We start from the raw sequence: 20,570 nt of genomic DNA, 5'->3' as shown, positions 1-20,570 counted from the left end.
AGTGCAGGTCTAGAAGGGAGCGGGGATGTGAGAGAAAACTACAGACAGAGCCTGGGGCAAGTGAAGGTGTGATGTCAGGCCTTCTTCCTGCTGACGTCCGGAACGTTAGGGTTTGTGGATCAGCTCACCTCTGTCGAGCCCCGTGCCCTGATCTGTGTGTTCTCTCCGGCAGGTTCGTTTTGGAGCAGTACAATGCTCTGTCCTGGCTCACGTGCAATCCGGCCACCCAGGACCGTACCTCCTGCCTTCCCGTCCACTTTGTGGTGCTCACTCAGTTGTACAATGCCATCATGAATATACTTTAATTGGAAAAGCACTTGTTCTCTCTCTGGCTCAGTTCCTTCTCCCTGCAACCTCAGTCCAAGGAGCCTGCTACCCTCTGCAGATGCCCCACGTCCTCTTCTCGAGACCACTGTCCACAGTCCTGCACTGTGATTCCTTCTCAGCAGGCACACGTCATTTCTGCAGTGTTCATTACCAGAGTGACTCATTGACACTTCTCTCATGGACCTGGAAACTGCCACAAAGCAGTGACTTTCAGCCAGTGTTAACGGTGTGTGCAGCCCCAAACCACTGGTTCACAGGAAGTTTTTATTGTTGGTTTTTAAGAGGGAAACAGAAGAGACAGTATCCTTTTGCACAAGAGTCTGTGTTTTCAGTCTCTGTTTAAAAAGAAGGGTAGTTGAGCCCTTTGGATGAAATCCTCTAGTTCTTGGTGTATGGCCTGTGGGTTTCCTGAACTCCATAATCTGGGACTTTTTAAAAATAACCAGCTCAAGTACATGATTTCACAGTGGGGTTTCTCTTACCCTAGTGCTCCCATCTCGATTGGCTGAGTGCTTTGGTTAACTTCATACCTGTGTGTAGATACGAAAGGTCTGGAGACACCTTCATTTTGTTTATTTATTTTCAGTTGTTTTGTCATATGATTTTCGTGACTTTCTTTTAATTTTTTTCAATTCATGAGGACCAGGTACAGTAGCTGAAACCCAACTTAGATCCACCATAGGATTCTTTGACTACATACCTCTGTCCTAGAAGCCGGAAAAGGAGTGAAAACAAATTGGGGAGATCGTGCCGGAAAAAGTAACGTATTCAGAACCACCCAGCAGTAGGTTTTGCTAAGAACAAACTGGGTGAACATTCTGCCATGTTCCTTATTAAAAGTGGCCAGCGTCTCATGAAGGATGACATTTTTATACAGAAGGCAGTCAAGCTCAACTCAGAGCCATGGAGGCGAGTACCTTCATTAGTTTTATACAGTCGCAATGGAAATATATTTTCTAGTGAATTCTTATTGAAAGCCAGGTCTCTCCTCATTAGATCAAAAGGGACTCATGTACATATTACAATCGAAAGTGTTTGCTCATAAAATCAGTTATAAATATGGTGAATTTTTTCTGGACCATAGGAATATTATTTCAAAGAAATATTACAACTTAATCATTAAATTAGTACTTGAAGTTGAGCCTTCGTGTTGGGACTTTTTCTAAAAAATGCCTTTTTAAAGCATTAATGGCTAATTGAAGTATTTTATGACTCCTCATTCCAGGCCCAAGAGGGTTGTCTTTAAGACTCCGTTTCTCACCCCTCCGTTGCTGTGCGTTTCTGAGGGCGGTGGGCTGGGCTCGCCTCCTGCGAGCCACTCTGATCAGGCTGTGGAGCTCTGGTCATCTGTGGAGAGAATCATGCAAATTTTAAACGTTCTTCCAAGAGACTACCATATCCTGGTTATTAACAAAAGGAAAAATGTAATAACTGATATGATTTTGTAAAAGTATTTTTCTTGAAATAATCTAACGTTTAAAACATTATATTAAGAAAAGTGGTGTGGTGGGAATGTGAAAGCAGAGAAGTAACTTGTAAATGGATAATTTTGTTCTCTGTGCCACCAATTGAGGGGGGGGTTGACTTTCGCAATGTATAGGTTAAAAAAAAATCTGATATATCAAACCATTTGTATCTAATGTGTACAGTGTAAAATTGACTTAAAAAATATTGCAGTGCTATTTTTTCTTAATCAGAAAGGAAAAATTCTCAAGGCCTTTTGAAGAGCATAAGATGATGAAGATTGTAAACTTGTATAAAATTATCTTGGTGAGAAGACAAATTGTAAAGTAGATATTTGTAATCTTTTACCACTTTGGGGTTGCTTTTTTTCCCAGAATTCATCAGAACTTTGAATTTTTTTTTAAAATGGGCTGTTTTTAATGCAGGGGCTTTTCTTCCCTAGAAACCCAATTCTAAGCAAAAAAAGAAAAAAAACACAAAAAACAAAAAACCCCTACAAAAAATTTTAAAAAAAAGGCAGCAAAGGGTAGTTTTCATCTGGTGTCTTTTATTTAAGTTTTTTAAGTTAAGAAAAGCTGGTGACATATTTATACGTTTTTGTGCAAAAATAAATGAATGGCAATAGATTTTAAAAAATCTTATTATGTACTTCTGTGTGGAAAAGTCTGTATAATATTTCCCTTAAATATGCATTATTTTACTTGTGAGTTTTTTACTGAATTAATCTGAAATGTACAAGCCCTGGATTTGCTACAGAGTGAGAAGTTATTTTATTTTTTTTTTTTATTTTTGATTTTGGAAATTCTGCAGAAATCAGAACTCTTACCATGGTTTGAACTAAAAAGGGGAAATGGGGAGGGGAGAGGGGATTGTCCAGCATGCTTGTATGTATATTTCAGAACCTTTTTTAAATGTAAAAGCTGTAAATTTCTGGGAAGTTCTGAATTTCTTTTGTTTTCTTTTTTTCCTTCAAGCATTTTGCAGTGAGCTTCTTTTATATATAGCAGACAATTTGAAAGAATACAAAAATATGTGAAGTTCATTTAAAAAAACTACAGTATAGCGCTGGTACAGTACACTAAAAGACTTTGATAAAAAAGAAACAATACTAAAAGGCCTCCATTTTAAATGTCATTCATATATACCTTGTGAATGAGAGCTATATACTTTTACACACTTTTTTAGAGGAATAAATTATTGAATTACTGAAACTTTGAGTGGCTTTTTTCCCCCCTCCCATCCTGCCTCTATAATTAAAACGATCTATGCCTGTTCGTGAAGTATACGCGTGATGGATTCAGCAGCCCTTGACTAGGAGCCAGGCTCTCCCTCCCAGAATCAGATAGACGTGGAATTTTACCGCCCTCAGTACCCCGTCCACCCACCAGCCGTTCTGTAAAGGGTCTTCTCATAGCACCCAGGTGCGAGTGTATTCCGATTACGAGCCTGTAATTCTTCCTTTCTCTTCACAGTCCCAGCCAGTTCCTTAGAAATAGCAGACAGACCTCCGTTTGCCAGTTTCCCCGATTTTCAGACTGGTGACAACCGTCTGCCGTCTAACACACCACACACGGGCAAGGCGTGCACTGACCGCGTGGCACCCACTGCTTTGTTCTCTTCCCCTCAGCTCCGTCCACGCGGGAAACCACGTGCTCTGGCTGAGACGGTAACCCCCAGGCTCGGCAGAGCTTACAGTCGAGGTGGGAAGAAATCAAACGCCCTTGCTTTTTTTTAAAATTTTTTAATTTCGTTTTTTTATGATGGCATTAGTTCACGAAATCCAATAAGTTTCAGCTGTACACTTTAACAGTAAGGCATATGTATATTTACACAGAGTAGTCACCTCCCATAGCTAGATATCGTTCTGTCGCCACATATTTCAACGTTATGGGTTTTGTTTTTTTTTTAAGTTTAGTGGAGTAACGTTGGTTGATACAATTCTATAATTTTCAGGTGTACATTATGATTTAACATCTGTATATTCTATTGTGTGTTTACCACCCAAAGCCCAGTTTCCTTCAGCTACCATATAGTTGATCCCCTTTACCAACTTCACCCTCCCCCTATGCCCCTATATTTGACCTCCTTTACCCCTTCTACCTCCCCGCTCCTCCCCCACCCTCTACCCTCTGGTAACCACTAGTCTATAGTCCATGTCCATGAGTCTCTGTTTGTCTTGTTCATTTGTTGCTTTTAGGTTTATATCCCACACATAAGTGGTATCATGTGATTTTTGACTTTTTCTGTCTTGCTTATTTCACTTAGCATGATTATGACTATCTCGAGGTCCATCCACGTTGTCACAAATGGCAGTATTTCATCTCTTCTTAGGGCTGAGTAATATTCCATTGTGTACATGTACCACAGCTTCTTTAGCCAATCATCTATCGTAGGACACTTCAGTTGCTTCCATGTCCTGGGAAAAGCCCTTGCTTTTTAATCTTCCTCTACCCATTTAGAAGGATGCATTGTTCCCAACCTGAGATCCTCTGAATCTAGAGGGAAAACCATCGAGACTACTCAGCCTCAGTTACTGCAGACGTGGGACGAGGGCGTTTCCCTGACAGATGCTTCGCAAACTGAAAAGCTGTGTATACTTGTTATAGTTGAACCATTGAAGAAGGCTGAGAAAAGTGAGGCCACATTTTCATTTCAAAGAGCAATGGCCTGTGTCACCCAGGCATCACTGTCTTCCGGACATACGGAGTCCTCAGTCTGCACTGTCTGTAATGCTGCTTGCCAGACACAGTGTTAAAGGACAACACCTCTCCTAGGTCCTATGTCATTAGGTCGGTCCCATGATTCCTGCATCCCCTTCAAAATCAGAATTAGGTATATTTTTACGTGCGTTCATTAGCTTGGGAACTTTGCTCAGAAATTGGGTGGTACTTACCCAACAATTAGCAAACGTTGGTTTATTTATAAGAGGAACTTTGTTTCCATAACCTTTACCAGCTGTACTGACTTGGCAACAGTAGCTAGATCTCTTTGAGGTAGGAAAAATTCATTGTGGGAGGCATATAAACATTTTGCAAATTAGATGTAGATAAATCTGTCTTGGCACCGAGGAACCATCAGCCTCCAGCCGTTTGCAATGCTCAGATTCTGCTTGATGCCGGGTCACCTCCTCCAGTGATGCCACGGCATAATTTTATGTCCCTGCTATTCAAGAAGTTGTGGGCCAAGGATTTGTTCCCAGCTGATGTCAAAGAGCCAATAAAAGCCTTTATAGAAAGTACAGTTTGTCAACAGAAGTTTTTAAAAGCGGACTTCTCATAAGACTTAATGTCCAAGCGTGAGCCACATGCCGAAAACAGTCTTTGGTGCTTGTCATTTACACAACACAAGTCATTATATAAAGATTTTCACTTTTGAATTCACCACTTGCCAAAATCCTATCAGGATGCAATCTGAGTATATTACCACCATTACCTTGGTGTTAAATGATTTGCTTGTTTATATCCCCTTGACAAAAAGATCACTTTAACAGTAATTATTTCATGTCATTAATACCTAATGAGACACCATTAGAAAGTTCTGTTGTGCCGGGTAATTATATGGCTGTAACGATCGCCCTGGGCATCTTACTCTGCCTGGAACCAGATAAACCAGTCTTTCCCCAGGTCACTTGAAATTCTCAGGTCAAGTTTAAAAAAGATTTTTTGACCCTTACTGCTTCTGACTAGAACTCCAAAGTAATGAAGCAGGTAAGAAATAGAAGTTGATGAGGAAGAAAGTTTGTTTAATCCCCAGGAAAGAGCTTGGATAAGACTAAAGGATTGATTTTTTCTCTGTAAAGGTTATTTCCTCAATAAGCATTAGTTACCAGGTGATGGGAAGTGACAGACGGACACTAGAGTCTGTCTCATTTATTTTTTAAAAACAAATGGGGAAGTGAGAAAAGCACATGTTTTGTTTTCATCTAAACCCAGCATTTGTCTGGGCTGTTAGTTAATGCTCTGTTCATTTATAGGCATCAAAGCAAGTCTGTCGCAGAGCGTGCTTAAAAATGGCCCAATACTCAGAACAGGCGAACGCGGTGACCTGCGCAGCCCCTCAGCGTTTCCCTGGCCTTTGCTGCCTGTTCTCTGCCTTCATTGCCTTGCTAGCAGATTAGGCATGTTTCTGCTAAATAAAATCAGCTATATTCAAGAAAATTGACCCCACAGGAGCTAGGACTAGAGGGCTAATACAAGGAGGGGGAAGGGGAATCGATTTAAATAATTTAGGATGAAAGATAGTAATCGTCTTATTTAATTTGAGCTCGAATATTTTTTAGTCTAAGTTAGCTCCTTTTATTTAAATCGTATTTCATTCCCTTAGAGTTCTCAATGTTGCTCTTATTTATATGCGATATTTTATTTCCATAAATAATTTCCTGTCAGCTTCCTTTTCATTTTAAGTATGTAATTTTTCGTTGTAGGGGAGATAATGTTTACATAGTTATATATACACACCCCAATATTTTTTTCCCTGTTATTTCTTATATCATGGCAAAGCTTAGGAAGTTACTCTCTTTATCAGGACTGGGGATCGAAAGTCATGTTGGCTTTGCAGGAGAAACTGATGACCTTCCAGTGATTTTTCTGTGACACAGGAGGGTTTACCTTACATGGCAACAACTTTATGTTAGACCGACTATAGATCAGGCTGAGAGTAGGCAGTCAGGAAGCGTTTGTTGAACACAAGACTGTTGAAAGAGTAGAACACACCTCAAAAATCTGAAATAATGCACCAGCAGATTAGTCATATCCTGATGCCCTTTGAGGGAACAGGAAGTATATAATTTTATTTAGTAGAAAATAAAGGAATTTTTGTTGTTGATTTAGGTTTTTTATTCTGTCAATTTAGGTCATTTAGATTTTTACAAGAAAAAAAAAATTGAGTTTTTCCAACATATCGCTCTGTAGTTGCAGAGTATTCTCCGAATTATGAACCCGTTGTTTTGGTAATGTATGCTTCTTCTCATTTCTAAAGATATTTATGCATTTTTTTCTTTCTTGATTGATTTTTCTAGCAGTCTACTGTTTTTTAGTTTTACTTTTTTTTTCCCAAGGAAACAGCTCATAGATTGAACAATTCTGCTGCTTTTATCCTGGCTTTTATCTTGCTGTTCCTTTTCCTAGTTTCCTGGAGGGTTTTGTCTCATTTTCTTTGAATCTTAATTGCCTTCTTAGTCAATTTATTTTCATTTTTGATGATACAGATATTTATAGCCTGGGGGTTTCTGGATGTGTGTGGCCCTCCTCGAATTATACGCAAAATTCTTAATGGGCATTGAAAAGAGAGAAGAGCCAATTGTATTAGATTCTCAGAGGTGTCTGACCCTAAAAAGGGATAAAAATTACTGATCTGGAACTATGTTAAAGTTGATTGCATCCTGCAAATTTTGTTGTTTAATGTTTTCATTTTTGTTTTTAGATTCTTAGTTTTTTGTTTTTAAATAAAGGAAAGCTCTCTTTGGATTTAAAGTCTCTCCTGCTATAATTTTCTCTTACTACAAACCTAATCTAGTAACGACTGGTTTTTGCGAACATCCTCTGAAACCTTCAAGACAAAGTATATCTTATTTCTTAGGCACCGCTGTCCAAAAGAAATATAATGTGAGCCATACATATAATTTTATATTTTTTAGTGGCCGCATTAAAATAGTAAAAAGAAACAGGTGAATTTAATTTTATATTTTATTTAACCCAATATATCCAAATTCTTATTACAATTCAACGTGAAATAATATAAAAATTCTTGATGAGATATCTAGCATTCTTATTTTTACAATGTGTCTTCAAAATCCGGTATTTATGTTTAAAGCACATCAGTTTTGGATGTTAAATTTTCAATGATTAAAGCCAAATGTAATTCTACCAAAACACTGAAGTTGCATTTAACAGGAAAAATATTTTATACTGCTTTAGTTTTTAAATTTTAATTTTAATTAAAATTAAATAAACTTAAAAAATATAGTGCGTTATTGTAATGGCTATGTGTTGAGCCAGACGGGTGCGAGAGGAAGCGGGCAGAACCACTTCAGAAACTACATAAATGTCTAACCATTGTACTGTACACCTGAAACTAATATAAAATGAAAACTAAGAATAAGAATTAGTTCCTCGGCCACACTCGCCACATTTCATAGCTCTCAGCAGCCACACAACTATCCTACTGGACAGTACAGGGTGTAAGATTTGAAATCATTTTGTCTTGATTATATTTTTCATATTTTCTATTCCTCTGGACGTTAAAACCTGTCACAGGCAGATAGTAGGAGTTAAAATTTCCCACCACAATTTTGGGCTGTTCTTTTTCCTTTTGTGCTACATTACTGGTGCATAAAGTTTTCCATTGTATCTCTGTTATATAATTCATCTCTGTATAATGACCCTTTATCCTGCATAATACTTTTTGCTATAAATTATCCTTTGATAGTAATATTACCACCCATTTCTTTTAGAATTCTAATGTTATATCTTTGACCAACCATTTATTTTCACCCTTTGTTATTTTGTGTTTGCTGTTCTTTATACACGTTGTCGCATTTTATTTCTTTATGGAATAATTTTATTTCAATAGGGTAATTTCCACCATTTGCATTTCCTTGTTCTGTGTTACGCTTTGACTTGTTGGCCAATTCTTATAAATACACGTATATATTTATTTGCTTCCTCTTCCGTTTTGCTTTTTCGTGTCTATACTCTATTTGCTTTTATCTTTAAAGCATTTTGGAAGGAAACTCCGTTTTTGAATTCCATTAGCGATTACCTTGAAAGAGTCCACAGACATTCACGATGCCCCTCTCATTCCATATGTACCCATTCTAGTAAAAATAACCCTCCCGTATGTACCGGTCCCAACACCATTTGCGCCTCTCGTTAATTCATGGACGCGGCTTCACCAGCTTGTTCATTTCCTAGGCCACGTGGTAGTCTGTGAAATGATCAGCAAACAGAAACGTTTTTCCACCCACTATCCTCCTTTTCCTTGAAAACCCTGGGGTCTTGCTCTCCTGGTCTCCACTTCATGGACCAAAACTCTGCCTTGCCCTGTGGCTCACACCTAGAATGTTCTCTCTGCTTGAGGCACTTCTCACCCCAGTCTCGGTGCAGAAGGAGCCTAAACTTTCCAGTCTCCCCACCCCTGGGGAGCCTCCCCTTGCTTGGGCTGGCTTCCCGTCCCTCCCGTGACTCCAGAGTGGCCGATGTCCTCGATGGTGACACTGACCACGCCGTGCTGCCAGATGGCTGCTTCCCCCATCGATCCTCTTGGCTGGCGCACGGGGGACGTTTCACTGAGCGTGCCGAGTCACGAGCCGTGATGAGTCCCTTTCTCCTATGTTACCTGGCCATTTTTCTAGAACCTTGTAAACTTGAAAGAGTTAGGTGTGTATGACCCAAGTTCATTTCAAGAATATGTAGTTTTGAGTCCACACCTGCCATCAACGTCCCGAATTCAAATCCGGCTCTACTATTGTTCTCTCTGCCTGTCTCCTGGTCTGTAAATGTGGATGCGAATCACACATCCCGTCGTCAGATGTGAAGATTAAAAGAAATGATACATGCATGGGAGCTACAGTGTGTGGCATGCGGTGGCCACTCAGTAAATGTCCGTCCCTGTTTTAACATCACAAAAGGGCTTACTTTACTCGTCCATGTGTTTGCCCAGTAGGCATTTCAAACATGGCTGAAATGGAATTGTTTTCTGTCCTAAACCTCCACAAACCTCTCTCCTTCCAGATGGGCAAGCCCAAAACTTCGGGATTGCTCTAGACTGGTCTCTTTTTCACACCCTCCACATCTGATCCATTTTTTTCCCTCAAGCTTGTGAGTCCACCTTCAAAATCTGAGCTCAGAATCTGAGTTCTTCCCACCCCCACTTCTCATCCTTCAGACCTCTGTGTGGTTCATTCTTCATCCAGCATCCACAGTGGTCTCAGGTGAGGCACGCCCTGCCCCTCCTCGGCTCCCCACTATTGTGGGAATAAAGTCCAAACTGCAGCCCACGAAACATGACACGTTCTGGCCCCCGAACGCCTCTCCCGTGCCACGGTCCAGATACACTGGCCTCCTCACCACAGCCCTGGTGGGCTCCGGATCTTTGCACGTCCTGTTCCTTTTACCAGAAATTCTCGTTCCTTCTCCTCCTCCAGGCCTTTGCGTGACTTGCCCAGCAAGGCCTGTGTTTTGAGAAGCATACACCCCTGCTTCCTATGCTGCCAGCCCCCTCCACTGCTTCTCGTTCACCAAACTTAGCACGATTGATCACACGGTGCTATGTATTCACTTATTTCTTCCTATTCCCTGCTGGAAGGTAAGCATAGCAAGGGATGCAGGGCTTTGCTCACTGCTGGATCCCAAGCACCTGGCACGTAGCGGGCTCTGGAACAATCTCTCGAATTAATGAATGATTTTATGGGGCCTTTTCATTCAGGTCCCTACTATGGAGTCATCACCATAGAAACCTACCAGCCACCCCCTGACCCCTTTGTCCTTCCTTATTTCACTTTGCAGCCCTGATTACTCGTCAGAGACTCGACTTTTTGGTTTGTCCGTGTGTCATCTCACCCACCTCCTAGGACATCAGTTCCATGAAGTCAGAGGTCATATCCCCAGCTTATCGACCAGCGCCTTCCATATGTGGAAGAAGGGCCACAGATATTTTCACCTTTTATTTTGAAATAATTTTAGACTTACAGAACAGTTGCAAATGTAGTTTGGAGGGTCTTGCTTCCCTGAGGCTAATGGTTGGCATAATCAAGGTACAAGCATACTCAAGAACTAAGAAAATTAACACTAGTACGTTACTCTTCACTAAACTCCAGACTTTACTCAGAGGGCACACGTTTTTCTACTCACGTCTTCCTGGTGCAGGGTCCAGTCCAGGATCCCCATTCATTAACTCATCAATGTCTCCTTTGTCTCCTCTGATCTGTGATTGTTTCTCAGTCTTTCTTGTTGTTTGTGACCTTGGCATTTTCAGAGTGTACTGATTAGTTCTTTGGTAGAATGCTCTTCAGTCTGGGTTGTCTGAGGTTTTCTCATGGTTGAGCTGAGGTCATGCATTTTGGGACAGGAATATTACAGAAGTCAGTGCATCACATGCAGGGGTACACGATGTCCCTTCGACCCATCACAGGTGACTTTAACCTTGACCACTTGGTTAAGACAGTGTCTTCCAGATTTCTCCACCATCGGGTTACTACGTCCCCCCTCAAATATTTTGAGTTGAATGAATCCTACAAAGTACCACAAGCACACATCTTTGTTATGTTCCAGTTTGTCCACCAGGGGGCGACCTTCACCGAGGAATCTTTATGGGCCGGAGTTAGGGGTTTTCAAAGCACGAGGTCAAAGCCCTTGCTTGGGTGAACAGCCCCAAGGGACAGACTCCAAGCTGGGCATCAGGTGTGGGGATGGTTTTGAAGGGCAGTCTGACTCTTGGAAAATTTACAGTGTTTCGAGGAGTGAGCAAAGACTGGGCAACTGCCAGGGGGATGTGTGTGTGTGTGTGTGTGTGTGTGTGTGTGTGTGTGTGTGTGTGTGTGTGTGTGTGTTGAGACAGTGATTAATGCTGCTGTTTTTAATGCCTGATTAGAAATTAAGAAGCCAAAGCAATGTCCTTCCTTTGGTTCCACCCGCTCCCAGAGACCAAAGGCCCACAGGCCCAGGTAGGAAGGGCCCCCAGTGTGAAATGGCTGCTCACCACCATGGAGATTGGCCCAGACCCCCGGGCAGTGGGAATTGTCACTCCTATTGAATTAAACTTTAATTCGGCAGGATGTTTCAAACTGTTATAAACAGCAGTAGGGCACGAGAGAACTTTCTGGGGTAAGGGAAATGTTTCTATTTTGATTAGGGCGATGTTCTATTTGGCAAAATCCAAGGGACTTTACACTAATAATGGGCGCCTTCTTTTCAATTTTAATTTTTAATTGTGGTTAAAGGACACACACAACATAGAATTTACCTTCTTCACCATTCCCAAGCGCACAGTTCTGCAGTGTCAAGTGTAATCCACTTGAACAGCAGAGCTCCAGACCTCTTCCATCCTGCCAAACGGAAACTCTGTTTAAACAACAACTCCTCATTCTCTCTCCTCCAGTCCTACCGCAAAGCAGCATCCACCATCCTCCTGCCTGTCCCCATCAATCTGACTACTCCAGGTACCTCACATGAACGGAACCACACAGTATATGTCTTTTTGTGACTGGCTTGTTTCGCCTAGCATAATGTCTTCAAGGTCATCCATGTGGGAGTGTGGATCGGAACTGCCTTCCTTTACGGCTGAGTAGTATTCCATCGTATGGGTGGACTGCATTTTGTTTACCCGTCTGTGGACACTTGCATTGCTTCTGCCTTTTTGCTGTTGTGAATAATGCAGCCGTGAACATGGACATATAAATATCTCTTCAAGGCCCTGCTTCCAGTCCTTTTTGGTGTATACCCTGAAGCGAGGTTGCTGGGTCATTTGGTGGTTCTACTTTTAATTTTTTGAGGAATTGCTGTACTGTTTTCCACAGTGGCTGCACCAAATTGAGTGCATTAAAAAAAAGAAAAGAAAAGAAAAGAAATTATACCTTAGTAAACCTGGTTTTTAAATGAGATTAAAAAACAGGACACATTCGCTAATTCACGTGGAGCAGTGATGGACAGCACCCTTTATTCATCACTGGTCCATGTGGGCAGAACGTTTAAATGCCTTTCCCCTGACCTTGGAGCTCCAGACCCAGTTTTGGCTCTAATTTAGCCCCCTGAGATCAACAGCAAGATTAATAGGCATTTTTTAAATGGCTCCCAGGCCTACAAGCCCCCAAAATTAAAACAAACATCCCCATCCTGGGCTAGCATCACGCATCTGCATACTCTGCCTCCTGCCTCTCATAGCCATTTCCGGAATCACATGTCTTGGTTGGATGTTGCCTTAGAGACAATTGGCATGGAAATCCTAACAGGCTGATGACCCTGGCTCCTTCCATCCCAGCCTGGGAGATGATGAGAGCAGCTCAGGCCTTCCCTAGAGGTCGGCTCAGCGGGACGAGCCTCCAGAGGCCTGGGCCCGCTGGCCATCTGGAACTTAGGTCAGGTGGCTTTCTTCCTCCCCAAGGAGAGAAGCCTCTGTGTCCCCCCAAGTCTCAGGCAAATAAGCCTGACAAGCCACTCGTTCCTAGGTGGTCCTCCCTTATCAGGGTTCTTGACCTCCCTGCCAGTCAGTGGACTGCAAGTGTGGAAGAAAAACTCAGCCCACTTAGGGTGAGTTTCAAAATAATCTCTGTGCTGCTGCAGATTACTAACACGGTTCCTGCCGGGGGGAGAAGTTGGAGTTAGTAGCCGACATTTCGAAATTAGGTCATTTTTATTTTTTATAAGCAGATTCCTTTGACCAATCATTTCTCTCTGGGAGCCGGTTGGCCTGCATTGCCAGCTGGCAATAATGGGCCGGAGCGGAGTGGGGAGCAGCCCACCCCATCGCCTTTAATGAAGGCACAGGCTCTCTGGTTGGCTCTAGTCCTTACCTCTCCCTAATGCCTTGTGCTGGCTTTTGCTTTGTTCATTCACGTTACCTGCCTGGCCCCCATAGATATATGAGTTTGTGAACCCTAATCTCTGAGTTGTAGATATTTCAGAGTTCAACGAGCCTTTAGCGACTGTCTTGTCCAGGGGTCAGCAAACTACAATGGGAGGGTCGAATCCGGCCCACCGCCTGTTTTTGTAAGTAAAGTTTTATTGGAACACGGCCGTGCCCACCCAATTCGGACTTGTCTATGGCGGTGTTTACACGGCAGTGGCAGAATCTGGTATTTGCAATAGAATCTGCATCATTGGCAAAGTCTGAAGCGTGGCTATCAGGTCCTTTACGGGAAGACTTTGCCACCTCTGATCTAGAACCACCTTCTTTTGTCATTAATGAGAAAACAGAGGCTTAGAGAGGGAAGGACGGAGCGAGGTCATTCTCAGTGACCGACAATGGCCCCTGAGTCCACCAGACCCTACGTAGAGAGGTTTAAGACACCCCTGACACTTGGAGTGCCACCCTGCGATGACCCTGCACCATCTGCTCTACCTGACAACTCTTCTCTGTACCTTCTCTGCATGAGCCAGTGGGGCAAGGTGTCTGGTTCCCATCACCGCTGACAATGGGCCCTCCACACCGGCCCAGAGTTTGTCCGTAAACCCTGACATCATTCACACCCCATCAATCGTGTGGCCCTAGCGGGCTGGTGAGGCCTCCATCTGGAATTCGGCCCTGGCAGAGATCAAAGCCTGACTGTCTAGAGCCCCGCCTTGAGGAGGGGGGTGGGGAGGGGGGCTGGCGTGGGGCTCAGCTCTGTGTCCCCATGGGCTTGGCCTGGGGTCTCACGGAGGGAGGGGAGCCTTGGGGCCTGGGGTTCCTGACTGCTTGGTGCCAGTCACACTGCACACCTCTGTGGCTTTAGATGAGAATGTCACCTCTCTGAGTCTCAGTGTCTCTCAGCCTCATGTGAAAAATGGGATCATAACACCCAGCTCTCGGACAGAGACGGGTGGGCGTGCAAACCCCTCGAAAGTTGTAAAGTTGGATAAAACGATACGACGACTGAGATTTGCTTTAAAAATACTCATGGGGAAAAAAAATGTGTGTGTGTGGGAGGGGGTGAGGCATGGATGCAACGAGGTTGGCAAAACATTGAGAATTGCTAAATCTGGGTGACAGGCACATAGGGGTTCATTATACTCTTCTCTCTCCTTTTGTGGATGTTTAAAGTTTTCCGTAAAAAGACTTAACATTTAAAAATCTGTCAAATTCTGAAGAAATGTGTGGGGCAGTTTTTTTTTTCTTTCTCTCTTGCTTGTTTCTTGATTTTTAATTTCGGAAAACAGCAGTGTTTCCTGATTATGAACAAAATGTCTTATGCCCCTGCTGGTCTCTGAAGCTGGTGTTTGCTTTCGAGAAGACAGATTAGAATTGGCCTCGGGTGTGTGTGTGTGTGTGTGTGTGTGTGTGTGTTCCTTGTTGAACACACCTATCTTGAGGACCCTCTTACATGCTAGAGCCTGAGGGCATCAGGCTATGAAATGAGCGTGTTTCTCTTCTCCAAAGTGATTTTTCCAACATTTCCCCTTCCCTCTTGCAGCCGTCCTCCCTGAGTGTCCCCTGACTGTCCTCTTAGAAGATTAGAGGCAGAGGGGTGGGCCCCAGGCCCTCAGCCACCTTCCCTGAGTCAGATACTCCAAGGCCACACGTTAGAGTTCCCTGTTCTTCCTGCCACGTTGTCTGCTGTGCAAGCCTCCTCAGCAAGCCCAGGCCCACATTTCAGTTTGACCTCTGTCACCTCTTCCTGTCCCTTCCTGCAGGTGCCTTTGTCAGATTTAGCAAGTAAAAACGCAGGATGTCTAAATTTAAATGTCAGATAACCAACAAATGATTTTTGGTATAAGTATAGCCCATGCTATATTTGGGATATACTTATACTAAAAGGTAGTTATTATTTATCTGCGATTCAGATTTAACTATGATGCCTGGCACTTGCTGGAGATGCAGAGATGACTAGTATAGTTCCTGCCTACAAGAACCTTCCAGACTGTCCAAGAAATGAATAATTGCCAATAAGTATTGTAAACAGAGATCCCGAGTATATTTGGAGCACAAAATAAACGTAGCTCAGGCATGAGGTCACCACGGGAGGAGGCGGGCCTGGGGGCGGCGGCGTTGATGCTAAATGTGGCTACATTCTATCATCCGCAGTGTTGGGGCTCACTGCTGGTTTGGGGCTCAGAGTTAATTGGAGATTCCCCAAAATCGAGCCTCCATCGGTTTCTTAGTCACTCACAGACTTAAGAAATATCTATCGAGTGCCACCATGTCCAGGGCACTCAGGGGACAAAACAGACGAGGTCCTGGCCCTCGTGACACGCATGGTCTCAGGGGAGACGTAATAAGTAAGCGTGTAGGTAAGTGAATGGGTAATATCTGACAGGGATAAATGCCATGAAGAAAATGAAACAAAGCACTGTGGTAAGTGTGAGTAAGGGCCTGGGGGCGGGTTAGATTCTGGGGTGATGTGTGAATAATAACCACAAACACTTGTGTCACACCTACTATTACAATTATTTACTACACTATTAATGCTTTGTATATATTGGCTCATTTCATTCTCACACCAGCCTAAAGAGGCCGGTACCATTAGGATCCCCATTTGACAGATCAAGAAACTGAGGCACGGAGAAGTTACATGATTTGCCCTCTGAGCCTCAGTTTCCCCATCTTCAAAATGGGGACTCAAAAGACTGCCATGAGGATGAAAGCAACTTGTAAACTAGAAAGAGTTTTGCACATGTATCTTGCAGCTGCCAAAAACCAGCCTCTGCCCCAGGTGCCTACCATGTGGGTGCACGTTACCTTTGCTAATAATTGGGAGAGCTACTGGGAACTTCTGTTTCCCCATGAAACGAAGGTGGCCCTGCCCCTCTGTGGGCTGTGAACTCCTCAAAAGGGGAGATCCACACCTCGTACGTCCCTAGTCTTCCAGAAGTTCATCCCCGCTTCCTCCTCTCTCAGCAATCGGTCATGGAGAATTCCCTTCCGAAGGTGACATCTTTATTATTTGTGCCCATTATCTGCACCCCAATGTCCTGCTCAACTGAAGGGATAACCGAAGGCCAGACTCAATGGGTACCTACGGGCTGGGATTTTCTTGACACCATTCCCCATCCTCAGATTTGTCCATGAGCTCCAGGCCAGGGGCACACCTGGGCTTCTCCCAAGGTGACTCTGTGTTGTTGTTGTTTTCTGGTAATACTGTGAACTACCAAACCCAAAACGCTCTGCTTACAAAATACCTAAAAATTTTGGATGCTCTATAAAAACTGCCCTTTTAGATCAGGGTTTCAACTTTCTTTACGCCATGACGTTTTTGGAAGCCTACCGAAGCCTAGAGATCCCTTCTCTGAGTGTTGTTCTGAAATGCTGAAATAAAATGCTGAATGATATCAAGAAAACAAATAACTGTACGTCAGTAAAATGTGAGCATTAAAAAGAAAGTTCATAGTGCTATATGAGCTTTTTAAAATTAAGGTATAAAATAAGATTCGGCAGCGGTTATGACCATCACCTTGGAGTAAACAGGACATGCTAGTGAACTAGAAGACAAATGTGAGTTAACACCCAGAATGCCACCCAAAGAGACCACGATTAGAGACTCCATGTGCTTTTCCAGGTCCGCAGTGGAGAGAAGGGTCCCTCAGCCACAGACCCACGGTTGAAAATATAAAAACGAGGTTCACAGGCCTTGACATTAGAATGAGAAGGTCTGATGGGTATGTAATAGGGATTTCAATAGGAGAGAGAAGAGAAAATTGGACAGAGGCATTATTCAAAGAGTGATCTTCATAACTGACGCAAGACATGAATCTTCAGATTAAAAATAAACAACTATCCCCAAGCGAGATAAGTAAAAATAAATGCATGTCATTATATATCTGCAGAACACAGAGCCCAAGAAAATATTGTATTCAATTGAAAAGATCTTAATAAGTGAAAAAGATTGCCAACAAAGGCCTGATATCACACTTCCCGACAGCAACGACAGAAGTTCAAAGTCACAGTTTTCAAAATGCTGAGACCGCTGTGACGGACAACCCGGAATTCTGTACCCAGTGAAAGTATCAGTCAAGGGGGAGGGTGGAAACAGACTTTTTCAAATAAACAAAAGAAGAGCTTTTATCATCAACAGACGTGCTGAAGCAACTACTAGTGTATATACTTTAAGAAGCAGAAAACCGAATGTGGGAGGAGGCATGGACTGTGGGAAAAAGTGGGAAAAAGAAATTGGTAAATACGGGGGTGAACCAAAATGCACTAATTATCGTTTTAAAAAAACGAGTGTGTTTGAAGCTGTAAAACCACATGGAAATAAATACTGTCACAGGGTAATTCGAATAAAAGTGTTCTAAGTCTTTGAATTGCTGGAGAGGAAGATAGAAATATTGACTAAGTTATCCACAATTAGCTTGAAGCCAAGGGGACAAATTAAAAATGTAAGTTTAGACATTAAAAAAATCGGACCGAAATGTATAGCTTCCAACCCCTGAAAATTTAAAGGGGAAATAAAGAAAACTCAGTCAATCCAGTAGAAGGCAGAAAAGAGGGGAAAAAAGCTTTATAGAAAAAACACACACACATGATAAAAACTGCAAAAAGATGTTAGATATAGATGAAATCTATATCTAAGAAATCTAAATCTATCGGTAATACCAATAAGGAGCATTGTATTATTGGATTGAGAATAAAAATAAAGATAATAACCAGCTATATAGTGTTTATAAAAGACACAGCTGAAACTGTAAGAACACGGGAAGATTAAAAGCACAAGGGCACACAAACGAGCCGGCAAACGCGGAGAGCAAGCTCGCACGACTACGTTAACATCCATCCCCAAAGACTTTATGACAAAGAGCACCGCCAGGAAGCCATGCGAGTCCTACAAACAGGCTTACGAGGTAACGCTAGATGACTTAATTCACAGGAAGCCCCCCAAATTTTAAACTTGTATTCAATTAACATGTCCCCAGTCCACAATTACGGTGGAAGATTTTAACATGCCTCTCTCAGTCATTGACAGCTGGATAAAAAGTAAGTAAGAACATCCAAGATTGCAACAGCGTAATTAACAACCTGGACATAATGGGCATGGGTAGCGCCCCACGATTAGAGACTACGTGTGCTTTTCCAGGTCCACAGTGGAGAGAGGGGTCCCTCAGCCACAGACCCACGGTTGACAGCCCTCCGTCTTCGTGCTCAGCCCTGCCTGGCTTTAAGCTCTGGCCACCTCCCTTAGCTGCTTTCTTCTAGTGCCGGCCCTTTGGGGTTATCCAGTCTGAGCTCCTAGGGCTTGGCGAGCCCAGGCATGCCTCTGTTCCTTCAGGCCCCGCTCTGTTCAGCCACGTGTTCTTCAGCTTTTACTGAGTGCCTACTGTGTGCCAGGCCCTGGGCTGGGTGCTGGGGTCCCTGCCCCTTGAAGCTTCCGGTTTAGAAGGAGAGGCAGCCTGGGCCTCTAGGAAATTGAAGAAAAACCATCATGCTATGATTGGTCGGTCATTTTCTGAGGGCCTACTGGGTGCCACATGCTGTTCATCGCTCTCTTCCTCTCTCCATCCCTCTATATCTTACCCCTACTATGTGCTAACTCCTGGGCTGGATGCTGGCCATACAAAGATACTAAGAAATGTAAAGCCATCATCCAAATGTCTTTGGATTCATTCATCTGCACATTCATTAATGCAGGAATCGGATCCTGAGTGCTTTCATGGGCCAGGGAGTGTCTTAGGGTTTGTGGGGAGCACACACTTTTAGGTAGTGTTTGAGAAGCAGCCTCACCTTCCACCAGATATAACTGACCCATATTATATGAGAACCACTTACCATACACTCTTTCCAACTTTGTACAGTAGCTAAGAAGTTAGACTCTGGAGCCTGAGTGCTTGAGTTTGAATCCTAATCCTGCCACTTACTAGCTGGGTGAGCCTGAGCAAGTCACGCAGCCTCTCTGTGCCTCAGTTCCCTCAGCTATAAAATGGTAATAATAATAGTCCCTCTCTCCTAGGCTTGTTGTAAGGATTGACTGAGTTAGTAATAATGGTAAATAATAGTAATTTATAAAGTGCTTAGAAAGGAAGCTGGCACAGTTAGCTTCGTAAAAGAGAGAAATGAACATGAGGGAGAGAGGTTATCTCCGTTACTGACGCGTGTAGATTTGGTTTGTACCTTTTTCAGTGCTGTGTAGCAGTCCACTTTTTGAAAACACTACAATATAGTTAATAATTTCCTTCTTGATCGTTTGTGTTCTTTTTCTGTACTTCAAGATTATCACAACCAATGTATCCGTCAACTTTCTTTCATCTAACTTCTCTAGAAGTTTCTCTTAAGGGTAGAATCGCTGAGTCAGAAAATGTTCATTTTCAACTGTCTACAGTCAAGTTTTAAGTCCGATGGCCATAAAAATGGAATGTGCAACATCTGACCTATGAACTTTGGCAATTGAAGTGGATCAGAAACACTAAATCATAAAGACGATGACGACGAAGATGACAAAATTTGGGTTGGGATTAGGACTGGCACATAAAGAGTGTGGAAACAATAATTTGAAACTCTCAGCATTCATATCGTTTTTTGGGTCACAGACAAGCACATATATAAATGACCACCGGTTTGCAGGAGACTGGAAAGTTTTCTGGGACATGGACTTTCAGCGTTAAAACAGGGATTGTCTCCAGAAAACAGGTGGTTGGTCAATACATCATTAGCACAGCGGTCCCCAACCTTTTTGGCACCAGGCCCTGGTGCTCCTATGAGAATCTCATGCCTGATGACCTGAGGCGGAGCTGAGGCGGTGATGCTAGCGCTGGGGAGCGGCTGCAGATACAGGTGAAGCTTTGCTCTCTGGCCGGCTGCTCACCTCCTGCTGTGTGGCCCAGGTCCTCACAGGCCACGGTTCGGGTCCACAGCCCCATGGGTTGGGGACCCCGCCCTAGTTGACCTCTTTGTTCTTTTTGCCTTTTTGGTATGACCCTGAGAGTCTACGAGAACAAATACACTCACAGAATTAAGACAAAACAGTAATGGAGACAACGGAAGAAAAAAGGAATGCAAAAGTTGGGTGAAAAGAAAAATATCGGCGACTTTCTCTCAAATTCTGCTCCCAGACACTCAGATCATGGACAAGTCGCTCCGGTGCTTCTTAAAAACACAGGCGGCCGGGCCCCTCCCCAGAGTTTGCGATTGAGTTTGCATTTCTCACAAGTCGGCAGGTG

General features: G+C 43.1%; 1 protein-coding gene across 2 annotated transcripts in view; it reads left to right on the top strand.

Annotated features, from left to right (window-relative positions):
- The window catches only part of MED13L (mediator complex subunit 13L), a 264,752-nt gene extending 261,750 nt beyond the window's left edge, over positions 1-3,002 (top strand). For both annotated transcript variants that reach the window (XM_039868225.1, XM_039868223.1), the window contains exon 31: positions 173-3,002. In XM_039868225.1, coding sequence (XP_039724159.1) covers positions 173-305 — 133 coding nt within the window. In that variant the 3' untranslated portion in view covers positions 306-3,002. The remainder of the gene's footprint in view (positions 1-172) is intronic.
- The last annotated feature ends 17,568 nt before the right edge of the window (positions 3,003-20,570 follow it).

The sequence above is a fragment of the Pteropus medius genome, unplaced genomic scaffold (genome assembly GCF_902729225.1).
Source record: "Pteropus medius unplaced genomic scaffold, Ma_sr-lr_union100, whole genome shotgun sequence".
Taxonomy (NCBI): Eukaryota; Metazoa; Chordata; class Mammalia; order Chiroptera; family Pteropodidae; genus Pteropus; species Pteropus medius.
The sequence above is the reverse complement of the archived record's forward strand: the minus strand, read 5'-3'. Positions and strand labels throughout refer to the sequence as shown.